A 12,383-nucleotide genomic window follows, 5' to 3' on the forward strand; every position below is an offset into this window, starting at 1 on the left:
CTTCTCTTCCAATTGCTTGGAGATGGCTTCCAGAACAAGCTGTCCCAACACCTTTCCAGGGACAGAGGTGAGACTCAGTGGCCTGTAGTTTCCCGGATCCTCTTTCAAGCTCTTCTTGAGGACTGGAGTGACACTGGCTATCCTCCAGACTTCATGCACCTCTCCAGTTCTTCAGGACATTTCAAAGATGATAGAGAGTGGTTTGGCAATCACCTCCACTAACTCCCTTAGCACACGTGGATGCATTCCTTAGGGGGCCCATGGATTTGTTTGCACTGATCCCAATCAAATGGTCCCAACTCACTCCCTCGTCAACCGGTGGGAGCTCTCCATTTCCCAGGCCCTTTCTCCTCCCTCCAGGGTCCAGGAGTCCCGGGGGGGAGTCCTTGAAGCAAAGACTGAAGCAAAGAAAGCATTTAGTATCTCTGCCTTCTTGGTGTGTCCCGTTACCAGGACACCTGCCTCATTCAGCCAGGGATCCACATTATCCCTAGTATTCCTTTTACTGTTTATATACTTAGACAAACCCTTTTTACTATCCTTTATCTCTTTTGCAAACTTCATCAATTAGTCTTTTCCTGAAAACAGACCAGGTAACAAGAAGATGATATATATAAAACCTCATTTCTCTACATATTGCACCTCAAACAAGAATATGTGAGGATTAATCCCTGTAGATGTATGAGTTTAAACAGGTCTGGGTTTAAGAAGGTATTTTAAAACTGCCTATTAAAATGGCATAAAGTCAGACTTTATCACCTAGTTTTAAGTGATGAATGAAAGAATGGTACCTATGTCACTTGGTGATACCATGTTCAGGATAACACTGAAAAAAGGAATGCTAACAGTGCTTGAACTGCTGATAGTTACCAGGGGTGTACAGGTAGTGAGAAGAAAACTGAAAGAAAATTAAAAGCTTGACATGGGTTGCAGTGTATGGACCTGTCACTGTGTCACATAGGTACAGTTTCTCCAAAGGGCTACAGCAGTCAGTTATCTCTAAAACTAGCTCTGCTTCTACCTTCTTCAGAGAAATCACCAACAGCTGGTTTAAGTCCAGTGGAAATTTAATGGTCATAGTTAGCAGAGCCTGAAAAGTGATTCAGCTCAGATAAACAGGCCTCTAGCAGCTGATCCACTGCTTTGGTTTAACCCAGCTGGCAGCTAAACACCACACAGCTGTTCACTCACCCACCCCCCTCCCTCTCAAGGATGGGGGAGAGAAACAAGAAAACTGAAGCCTGTGGGTTGAGATAAAGACAGTTTATTAGGACAGAAAATATAATAATAATAATAATAATAATAATAATAATAATAATAATAATAATAATAATAATATGTACAATAAGAGTGATGCATGATGCAATTGCTCACCACCCGCTGACCAATGCCCAGCCTAACCCTGTGCAGTTCAGCCCTCCTCCCCGCGGCTAGCCCCCCCTATATGTTGTTCAGCATGACCCCAAATGGTACGGAATACCCCTTTGGCCAGTTTGGGTCAGCTGTCCTGGCTCTGTCCCCTCCCAGCTCTTGCTGCACCCCCAGCCTGCCCGCTGGCAGGACAGAGCGAGAAGCTGAAAAGTCCTTGGCTTGGTGTAAGCACTACTCTGAAATAATTAAAACAGCAGCACGTTATCAGCACTCTTCTCAGCCTAAATCCAAAACATAGCACCCTACCAGCTACTAGGAGGAAAATTAATTCTATCCTAGCTAAAACCAGGACATATATCCACCCCTTATTCCGTATGAATTATGTCATGCTCAGGTTACACCCTCTCCAATACATTCCAGTTGACCATCATTTTCATTTATAGTATACAGAATGTCCACTGAGTTTGCATAGTCCATGACTGACTTCAGGCTCCATCTGTCATCACAGTCTTTCAGGGCAGAAGAGATGGTGTGTGACGTTGGATTGTCACACGTTGAAGCCCGTTCTCATTCCATCACATCACTTTGCTTGTCCAATTCTATCAAAATTCATTCATCTGTATCTGCATGGTTGTTACTGCGATACCATTAATAGGAAATTGACATATAGGAATCATGGTAGTGATGACATACCATATTATATAACAATTAACATAATACAATTCTACTCATGGGCTATTCTTACCCAGTATTAAATCCTCTTAAGGTGCACATTGGACCTCCCAATTCTTTTGCATTGCCCACCAAGTGCACCCAGGTCCCTGAGCAAAAGCAATCCCACAAATGGTTTTGCCTTTTCCTGAGGCAGGAGTAGCCCAGACTGTCTTCCCCAGCATGTTTCTTACATGCACTGCAGGTTCCTTATCCCCTTCTGCAGTACATAGCAGGTTTGGTTGTGCAGGTCCAGCTCGGTTGGCAGATCCCCTAGTATTGACTAACCAGGTGGCCTTTACCAAATGCGTATCCCAATTTTTGAATGTCCCAGCACCCATTGCTTTCAGTGTAGACTTTAACAGTCCATTGTATCGTTCAACTTTCCCGCAGGCTGGTGCATGATAGGATATGTGATACGCCCACTCAATACCATGCTCTTTGGCCCAAGGGTCTATAAGGTTGTTTCAGAAATGAGTCCCATTGTCTGACTCAATTCTTTCTGGGGTGCCATGTCGCCATAGGACTTGCTTTTCAAGGCCCAGGATAGTGTTCCGGGCGGTGGCATGAGGCACAGGATATGTTTCCAGCCATCCGGTGGTTGCTTCCACCATTGTAATTACATGGCACTTGCCGTTGCGGGTGTGAGGGAGTGGGATGTAATCAATCTGCCAGGCCTCTCCATATTTATATTTCAGCCATCGTCCTCCATACCAAAGAGGCTTTGACTGTTTGGCTTGCTTGATTGCAGCACATGTTTCACAGTCATGAATAACCTGTGCTATAGCGTCCATGGTCAGGTCCACCCCTCGATCACGAGCCCATCTGTTTGTTGCACCTCTGTCCTGATGGCCCGAGGTGTCTTGGGCCCATCGGGCTATAAATAATTCACCTTTATGTTGCCAGTCCAAGTCCACATGAGCCACTTCAATCTTAGCAGCCTGCTCCACCTGCCCATTGTTCTGATGTTCTTCAGTAGCCCAATTCTTTGGCACATGAGCATCTACGTGGCATACCTTTACAACCAGGTTCTCCACCCAGGCAGCAATATCTTGCCACAATGCAGCAGCCCAGATGGGTTTGCCCCTGCGCAGCCAGTTGTTCTGCTTCCATTGCTGTAATCACCTCCACAGGGCATTTGCTACCATCCATGAATCGGTGTAGAGATAGAGAACTGGCCACTTTCCTTGTTCAGCAATATCTAAAGCCAGTTGAATGGCTTTCACTTCTGCAAACTGACTCGATTCACCTTCTCCCGCAGTAGCTCCCTCCATACAAACTTCTGCCACATGGGTCGTGTACACTTGATTTCATCTGGATCTGTGGATGTTTGTCCGAGGTCTGGGTCCTCATAAATCACCTCCCATACAGCTAATTCCCTCAGGTACTAGATTCCCTTCTCCATAGTGGTCCACTTGCCTGGTAAACATACAAGTTCTTCCTTGAAGGGATACCTTTCCCTCACAGCTGACAGGAGATGCCTCCAGAGGCTGTGAGATCGTGCTCCATCTCCATTTGCTTTGTCAATGCCTGCGTCTCTAGCAAGGGATCCCAGCCACCTGGCTTCCCCACTCTCTAATTCCACACAAGTGGCTCCAGTGTCCCAGCACCAGAGAGGCCAGGTGACAAGCTGCTCACCTATACAGTGACTGAAAGCTTTTCATATATCTTGTAGCTCAAACTCGGATAGGTTTTGGCTAGATACTGTTGTTTTTGCGACATCCTCATCTTCACCCTCCTGCTCCTCTGATGGCTCGGCCTCACCTTCTCTACACCTAGACCTAGCAGAAGGCTCTCTGCGTTCTCAACGACCTGACTCTCTATACCATTTTTTCACCTTGGTTATGGGTGCAACTGATACTAGTACAGTTTGTTTCCCTGGCTCAGCCGTGGGGCCCATTTTAAGGCTTGGAGTGGCCACTGGGCCTGTCTCAGAAGTTGAAGTGGCCACCAGGTCTATCACTGGGGTTATATTGGCATTGGGTGCAGCTTGGTAAGCATAGGCCAAGCCCCAGCACGTTGGAGTGATTTCTGTATGTCTGGTACTGCCAGGGTGATGCCACACCTTTTTCAAGCACTCTACCACTTTTTTAGGATTTTTCAGTTGTTCGGAGGTAAATTTCCAAAGCACTGCAGGTGCCCACTGCTCTGGATTCCTGCCCATATCCTCCCACTCTCCCTGCGACTCATAACTATCCTGCCTCAGGACAGATCTCTGGATGACACTCTTAAGTATTTGTGTAACCTTAGACGAAACCCGAAGTGCATTCAGGAGACGTAACAGTGAGAACATGCTGGTCTGAACACCCCAAGAATATTCAAAGTTTTGGAAAGCTACCACAACTCTCCTGGAGGAGAAAAAAGGAAGAGTGAACAAACGGGAAAAAACATCTTCCCCTGACCCCTCCATAGATTGGCTCCCTGAAGAAAAGCATGAAAGGTGTAATTATTAATAGTTTCTGAGGTAGGGTTCCCGAAGTATGGAGTGGATGACAATGCTGAGTACAAATACCAGATTAGTCTCATGGCTGGTAATTTTATCATATCGTAAGCCAGTATTACATACTACAGCAAAATAATAACCCTGTACAAAACCCCAGAAGTGATAATCAACATGACAGGGAACACACACACTAAGTAATGTGCTATATAACTCAATTCAGAAAACAGGCACAGCAGACTTGAGATCACAAAAATCGGCATTGTGATTAGTAACTATTAAACCGATGTAATGCTTATCAGAATCTTGTTTTAACAAACTCTGGTCAGATCTGTCATTGCCTCAACCCTTCGCGCCCCACGTTGGGTGCCAAAAGGACTGCTGTGGTTTAACCCGGACAGCAGCTAAACACCACACAGCCGTTCACTCACCTACCCCCCTCCCTCTCAAGGATGGGGGTGTGAAACGAGAAAACTGAAACCTGTGAGTTGAGATAGAGACAGTTTATTACTAATACTAATACTAATACTAATACTAATACTAATACTAATACTAATACTAATACTAATACTACTACTACTACTACTACTAATAATAATAATAATAATAATAATATGATAAAACAAGTGATGCACAATACACTTGCTCACCACCCACTGACCGAAGTCCAGCCTAACCCCGAGCAGCCGGTCCTACCATATCCCAGCTAGCCCCCCCAATATATTGTTCAGCATGACCCCAAATGGTACGGAATACCCCTTTGGCCAGTTTGGGTCAGCTGTCCTGGCTCTGTCCCCTCCCAGCTCTTGCTGCACCCCCAGCCTGCCCGCTGGCAGGACAGAGTGAGAAGCTGAAAAGTCCTTGGCTTGGTGTAAGCACTGCTCTGCAACAATTAAAACATCAGCACATTATCAATGTTATTCTCATCCTAAATCCAAAACATAGCAAACTACAAGCTCCTAAGAGGAAAATTAACTCTATCCTAACTAAAACCAAGACATCCACTGAATGTCTCTGCAGCATTTCTTCAGTATATTGACTAGGCAGACTTCAGAAATTTCCTTGCAAGCTTAAACTACAGATGATGAGGCCTGTGAGCTGGGGCTGACTGATATGGTCTGTCTCAGATCAACAGACCCCTATGAATTTTTTATCCTCCGGGTCCTCAAGGCCACTCAGACTACCCTGAGGTGTCTAGACTGGAACTAAACATCTTCATGTGGGCAACTGAATCAAGCTGAAATTTAGGTAAGCCAAGTTCCACTCTGTAACTTGATTTGTAGTGGCTTGCAAAGATTCGCTCTGATGCTCATATTAACTGTCCAGTAATGCTACAGAAGGAACGTGAAAGAAAGGAGATTTTGTCTTCATACCACAACAGATGACGCAACTTCTCACTCGCACCTCCGCTGTGAGCTATGTTGTTGGGGAGGGTTTTCTTTTTTTCACAGTTACAAATGTCAAATACCCTTAAGAGGAAAAACAAAACCCACATCCTTTTTGTTTTGCTATATATTGCATAGTGAACAGAGGAGAACAGCAGCTAGTAACCATGGGAGCTTTCTTTACCTTGTCAACCTCTGCTGCTGTCATCCTCCTAGTAATTCCTGGAGGTAAGTACAAACTTAGATGTTTTTGAAGGCAAATGCTGATGCATGCAGTTCCACTTAAGCAAACGTGCATTAGCATAAAGAAAGTAGTTGCAATTGTTATTGTGGTTCTTACAATAATAGAAACCTTTGTATCTCTTTGAGTTTATATACAGAGAAATTAACATGATGTTTTTTTGATCTTTCTCTCTACAGGCATGCACTTATATGATTTGCTTGGTTTTCTGCTTTTCTGACAAAAACGTTCATGTGATGTTACTTACCATATACAGCCCAGTTCCCAAGAGTCTGTGTAGGACAGATAATGCACAACATTTATCTGGTGTCAGATTTGGGGTTCTTACAATGACAGCTAAGAACTTAACCATTGCCATGAACATCAGGAAAATAAATCTGTGCAAGATCAATAATGTTGTGGTGGGTTTGGGGTTGTTCTTCTTTGTTTTTCTTTGTTTGTTTTCTTTTTGTCACAGCACTGACCTCATTTTGGTCCTACTGAAACATACAGAAGTAGCACTGCTGAGCAATCTTAGAAATCTAGCCTGAAGACCAGCATTGTGACATACATACATACCTGTGTGTCTGCGTACTCTGTGATTACATAAAATGTTCTTTTCCAGGAGACTGCAGTGTCTGTCAGTATTTATTAGCCCAACTGTGTGTATTGTGGCTTATTTATATTTTTAGGTTTATGTGTGGAAATAATTGGAGGAGATGAAGTAAAACCACACTCAAGACCGTTTATGACCCTAATCATAAGAAACAAAACAGAAGTTACCTGTGGAGGAGCTTTGATCAAGCCAAACTGGGTGTTAACAGCTGCCCACTGTCCTTTGTAAGTTTTTGCTCCGATTTGGAGATTGTCATTAGTGAGTATCTGTTTTCTCTGTTTGAGAAGAAAAGATCATATTTCTGGTGGTTGTGTGCAGGTAGGTTGATCATGATCATGTTCTGACTGCTATGTTTAAAAATTATATTGACAACTGTGCTTAGGTGAGTAAAAAATACTGTAACAAGGTATACTGTTCTCTCTTGTTTCTAAAGAGACATTTCTGAGTTTCTAGCTGCAGGCAAGCACAGAATACCAACACTGAAGTGGTAAATCTGGCGGAAAGACCCATGCCTGTTTTCTCAGTCACTTGGCGAGAGGACTGGCCAGTCTAAATAGCTGCTCAGAAAACAGAAACAAATTCCTGTCATTTTATTCTGCAGAAGACACACTGGGCAGCACAGAAAGACAACATGCAATTACAAAGGAGCAAAACATTCTCCAGACAGATGACAGGAATCACTTAGAGACCTCTGCTTAACTGGATGCGTTGCTCCCTCCTGTCTGACTCATGCCGTACACGGCTATTTGACCCAGCGCATTCTCCCTGCCAGGAGAGATGCGAGGTTCAAATCTCACATCCCATCCATTGCCTCTGCTGGGAGCACTGGAGCTGCTGCTGAGCCAGACCTCACACAGGCTCTGTCAGCAGCCTGCCCAGGAGCAGTGAATTGCTGGGCTCTGCAGACATCAGAGGCTCCTATCCATTTCTCCTGCCACCAGACAGGGAGATCTCTACTACCCAGGCAGCACAGGGCCCAAAATCAGTAGCATCAATATATGGCCGCTATATGGTGTATACCTCAACCCTGCCTGTTCCTGGCAAATGGAAGGTAGAATAGCATCAGTTGTGATTCAATGAGACACTTTCAGTAACTACTTGTAAAACGGCGTAATTTCTTACATTTTTCTGAATTACTCCTGCTTTTCAGGCATGAGAAAAGAGATTTACAGCACCACATTTATCAGCAACGAATTATGGACTTGCAACAAATGAATCCCAATAACCATGTTGTCTTTCTCCTCAGGGATAACAGCAAGGATGAAGTTGTTCTTGGAGCTCATTCAATAAAAAGAAAAGAAAAAGAAAAACAGGTTTTTAAGATTGCAAAACTAATTCGCTATCCATGCTACTGGCCCGATCGTTTGGATCATGACCTTATGCTGCTGCAGGTATGTACTTACTTACACGTCACTCAAGGAATATGCATCTCCTATGATGCACCAGTTTCCTCCTTCTTGTGAGGAAGGGAAATCAAGCACAGGAGTTTCTGATAACTGTTTCTGCAAATCCAGCTGACTGGGGAACTGGGGATGCAATGGGGACTAAGGTACTCAACATTTCCTCCAATACTCAAAGCAGAAAAATTCTGCAGCTTGGCCTACATATTGCAATTCCTGGCTTTTCCATGGAATAATAAAGAAGCATGTGAATTTCATTCACAGAAAGCAGCATGCTTCAAATGTAAAAATAAATTGTCTAAAAACCGTTATGTTCTGACTTAAAAACCGTTCCATTAAAAATTTCTCAACTCTGATTCTCTTTTTTGCCAGCTTCACTTATTGCTGTTATTTTGCTCTAGGCAGTCAGGCCCAGATTCCCTCTTCTTAGGTACCCCCCAATGATATGAGTGCCAGGGAAAGGAAATAAGGTCTTTTCAGATGTAATGTTTCAGCAGACATTGAATGTGTTTTCATAAGACAATATATACTCATTTTCTTCATTCCTATATTACCTCACTGATTACATAAATCCCCTCACAATCAATTGATGTATCTGAAAGACAGGTTGCAGTAATCATTAATTGCCATAATGGGATAGATCTAACTTTCAGGAGTCTCTGTTGGACATAAAAACTATTTGCTATATCTTCCACAGCTTAATAGAAGAGCAAAACTTAATAAAGCTGTGAAACCCATTCGCCTGCCTACCTCAGTTGATGATCCCAAGCCAGGAACTGTTTGTAGAGTAGCAGGATGGGGACAAACTCAAAATAATCTCAGAAAGCCTTCTGAAACCCTGAGGGAAGTCAACGTCACTATCATCAGCAGAGAAACTTGCAATAGTGCAAAATATTATGGGAACAAGCCTACTATAACAGACAGGATGATATGTGCAGGGTCTGAGAAAGGCAAAAGGGACTCATGTCGGGTAAGTATATTTACATATATAATCCCATATACACATAGGTTATATTAAAAATAAAATAAAATACTAGCATCTACAGACATAGGATCTGCCTATCCTCAGCTCAAGAAGGAATGATCCTAAAATTGAGAGAATTTATCAGGGCTTTTTCTTCTAGTTTAAAATCAAAAATTCATCGTCACGGATATTGTTTTAATCCAGGCAAGGCAGATAGCTGTTATTTTCTGCATTCAAATTTTTTTTTAAAAAAAAGTCTCTACAAGCCGTTTCTCAAGCAGCTAAATTCAATGGAACAGCTTCCCTGACACCAGAGGGTTCTGGAACAGATTTTGCTAAAAAAAAAAAATAATAATAAAATATGACTGGATGCCACGTCAAATGCAAAACTTTGTAAGAACTACCACATTTTAAAAGAATTAAATAAGAATTAAATAGTGAAGTAACAATAATAATAATAAAAAAAAAAAAGAGTAGCAATTACTAGACACTTTGTGCCTTTCAAGAGGAAAGTGTCCATTTTTTTCTTTTCACATTTATTAGGACCTGCTATACCTTGACACTGAATTAAATTTATTCCATATAAATCTCACTTGAAAGATCACATTGAATTCTTTTTTGTTGTTGTTTTGTTTTGTTTTGTTTTGTTTTCCTTTTGCTAATGAAAAGTGAAAAGCTAATCTTCTAAGGAGAAAACAAGAAAAAGAAAACACTAGCACTGTCTATGCTTTTATTTCCACTGTGGAGCTGGAGTAAGCTTTATGTAAGGGAAGGATTTTTTCACTTTTATAAGTCTGAATAACAATTTTTGTCCTTTCTTTTCCAGGGGGATTCAGGTGGACCTTTAATATGTAAAAATGTGATGAGAGGCATCACCTCTTTTGGGAAAAAAAATAAGTGTGGTGCTATTGGTGCTCCTGGTGTCTACACTCGCCTCACAAAGGAATATGTTCAGTGGATAAAGAAAACCATAGGGGGAGACTTATAGACTGGCTTTTGACCAAGCAAATTCCTACTTTGTGCTTGCATAGCAAAATCTAGTTTTGAAATATAGTTTTAAAACAGCTTCATCTTACTGGTAATAATGATACTCCCACACAGATATTCCCATGCTGAATTTCACTATCTTGATGTCCTTATAGTTGTTAGTTGTTATGTTTTGTTGGCTTCTGACTGCGGGATATAAGAACTATTTCCTAACTTTCATGTATTTGAAACCTCTATACTTCATCCCTGCATGTAATCTGCATTTAATAAAGAAACAGCAATAAAACCTATTGTTTGACGCTGTCCATTTATGTGGAACACAGTGTCTGCTGCAGTACAGATATTCTGTGCCCATAATGTTTTGGATGTGCACTATGTTCAAAGAATGAAACAAGGTCAGCAAAGTTATACTAAAAGAAAAAAAAAATAGCTGAAAAGCCATCTTCTCTTTGTCGTTTCCTTCAATGGCAGAAGGTATCTCAGCTGGAGTATTGATATGATAAAGCACTGTTTGTAGCATTTAAAAACAAAACAAAAAAAGAATCGTACTTTTGTGGTTTCACTACTGCCATTGACAGACATGCAGTGACATTTTTGAGTGCTTCAGCAACCTCTTGTCAAAAATCAAACAGACCTACTGTGAAAAATGTTTCTCCCCATCTCTTGGGGACAATCTTTGGTTTTTACAATACCATGAACACCATAAAAATGGATTTTATTTTGCGTTGCTTTCAAGTTTGTTTCATTGGAAATAGGCATTAGCTAAAAGAAAGTGGAATAGACCCCCCTTTAGGTACTGGAAGGCCACTACTAGGTCTCCCTGGAGCCTTCCCTTCTCCAGGCTGAACAACCCGAACTCCCTCGGCCCGTCTGCTCTGGACTCACTCCAACAGTTCCATGTCCTTTTGTTGGGGGCCCTAGACCTGGATGCAGGACTCCAGGTGGGGTCTCAGGAGAACAGAGCAGAGGGGAAGAATCATAGAATTTTCATAGAATTTCACAAAATGTCACAGGTTAGAAGGGACCTTAAAGGTCACCTAGTTCCAACCTCCACATTCACATTCATTGTGTCCAGAGAAGGGCTATGAAGATGGTGAAGGGCCTTGAGGGGAAGAGGTATGAGGAGCAGCTGAGGTCATTTGGCCTGCTGAGCCTCGAAAAGAGGCTGAGGGGAGACCTCACTGCAGCCTACAGCTTCCTCACAGGGGGCAGTGGAGGGGCAGGCGCCGATCTGTTCTCCTTAGTGACCAGCGATAGGACCCGAGGGAATGGAGTCAAGCTGTGATAGGGGAGGGTCAGGCTGGGTATCAGGAAGAGGTTCTTCACTGAGAGGGTTGTCGCGCACTGGAACAGGCTCCCCAGGGACATTATCACGGCACCAAGCCTGTTGGAGTTTAGGAAGTGTTTGGACTGTGCTCTTAGCCCTATGATCTGAATTTTTGGGTAGACCTGTGTGGACCTAGGGATTGGACTCGATGATACTTGTGGGTTCCTTCCAAGTCGGGATATTCTGGCATTCTCTGATTCCTCACCCTGCTGGGCACAGTGCTTTTGATGCAGCCCAGGATGCAGTTGGCTTCTGGGCTGCAAGCACACACTGCTGGCTCATGTTGAGCTTTTCATCCACCAGAACTACCACGTCCTTCTCATCAGGGCTCCTCCCAATTCCTTCTTCACCATTCTAACCTCTAATCTAAATTCCCCCTCTTTTAGTTTAAAACCATTCCCCCTCATCCTATCATTATCTGATTGGGAAAAGAGTCACTCTCCATCTTTTTATAAGCCCCCTTCAAGTACTGAAAGGCTGCAGTGAGGTCACCCCAGAGCCTTCTCTTCTCCAGGCTGAACATCCCCAGCTCTCTCAGCCTGTCTTCACCGGAGAGGTGCTCCAGCCCTCTGATCATCTCTGTGGCCCTCCCCTAGACCCGTTCTAGCAGATCAACATCCTGCTTGTGCTGGGGGCCCCAGCCCAGGACACAGCACTCCAGGTAGGGCCTCACAAGGGCAGAGCAGAGGGGCACAATCCCCTCCCTCCACCTGCTGCCCACCCCTCTGTTGGCACAGCCCAGGACGCAGTTGGACTGCAGGCACACACTGCTGGCTCGTGTCGAGCTTTCTGTCCACCATAGCCCCCAAGTCCTTCTCTGCAGGGCTGCTCTCACTGGGTTCTTCTCCCAGTCTGTGCTTGTGTCTGGGATTGCCCCAACCCAGGGGCAGCACCTTGCACTGATCTCTGCCTCAGTCTGGGTCTAAACATGAGTCAGCCACGTGCCCGTCCTGATCAGAAAG

At 43.6% G+C, this 12,383-nt stretch overlaps 1 protein-coding gene across 1 annotated transcript; it reads left to right on the forward strand.

Moving 5' to 3' along the window:
- Window positions 1-6,074: 6,074 nt before the first annotated feature.
- Window positions 6,075-10,337, forward strand: LOC309889581 (granzyme A-like; the record flags this gene model as incomplete). Its single annotated transcript, XM_082782449.1, has 5 exons — window positions 6,075-6,135; window positions 6,820-6,967; window positions 7,990-8,134; window positions 8,841-9,113; window positions 9,934-10,337. 5 exons carry the CDS (start codon window positions 6,075-6,077, stop codon window positions 10,093-10,095), a joined length of 789 nt encoding a protein of 262 aa, XP_082638575.1. The 3' UTR covers window positions 10,096-10,337.
- Between the last annotated feature and the right edge of the window lie 2,046 nt (window positions 10,338-12,383).

The sequence above is a fragment of the Aythya marila genome (assembly GCF_965140915.1).
Source record: "Aythya marila genome assembly, chromosome: Z".
NCBI classification, from domain to species: domain Eukaryota; kingdom Metazoa; phylum Chordata; class Aves; order Anseriformes; family Anatidae; genus Aythya; species Aythya marila.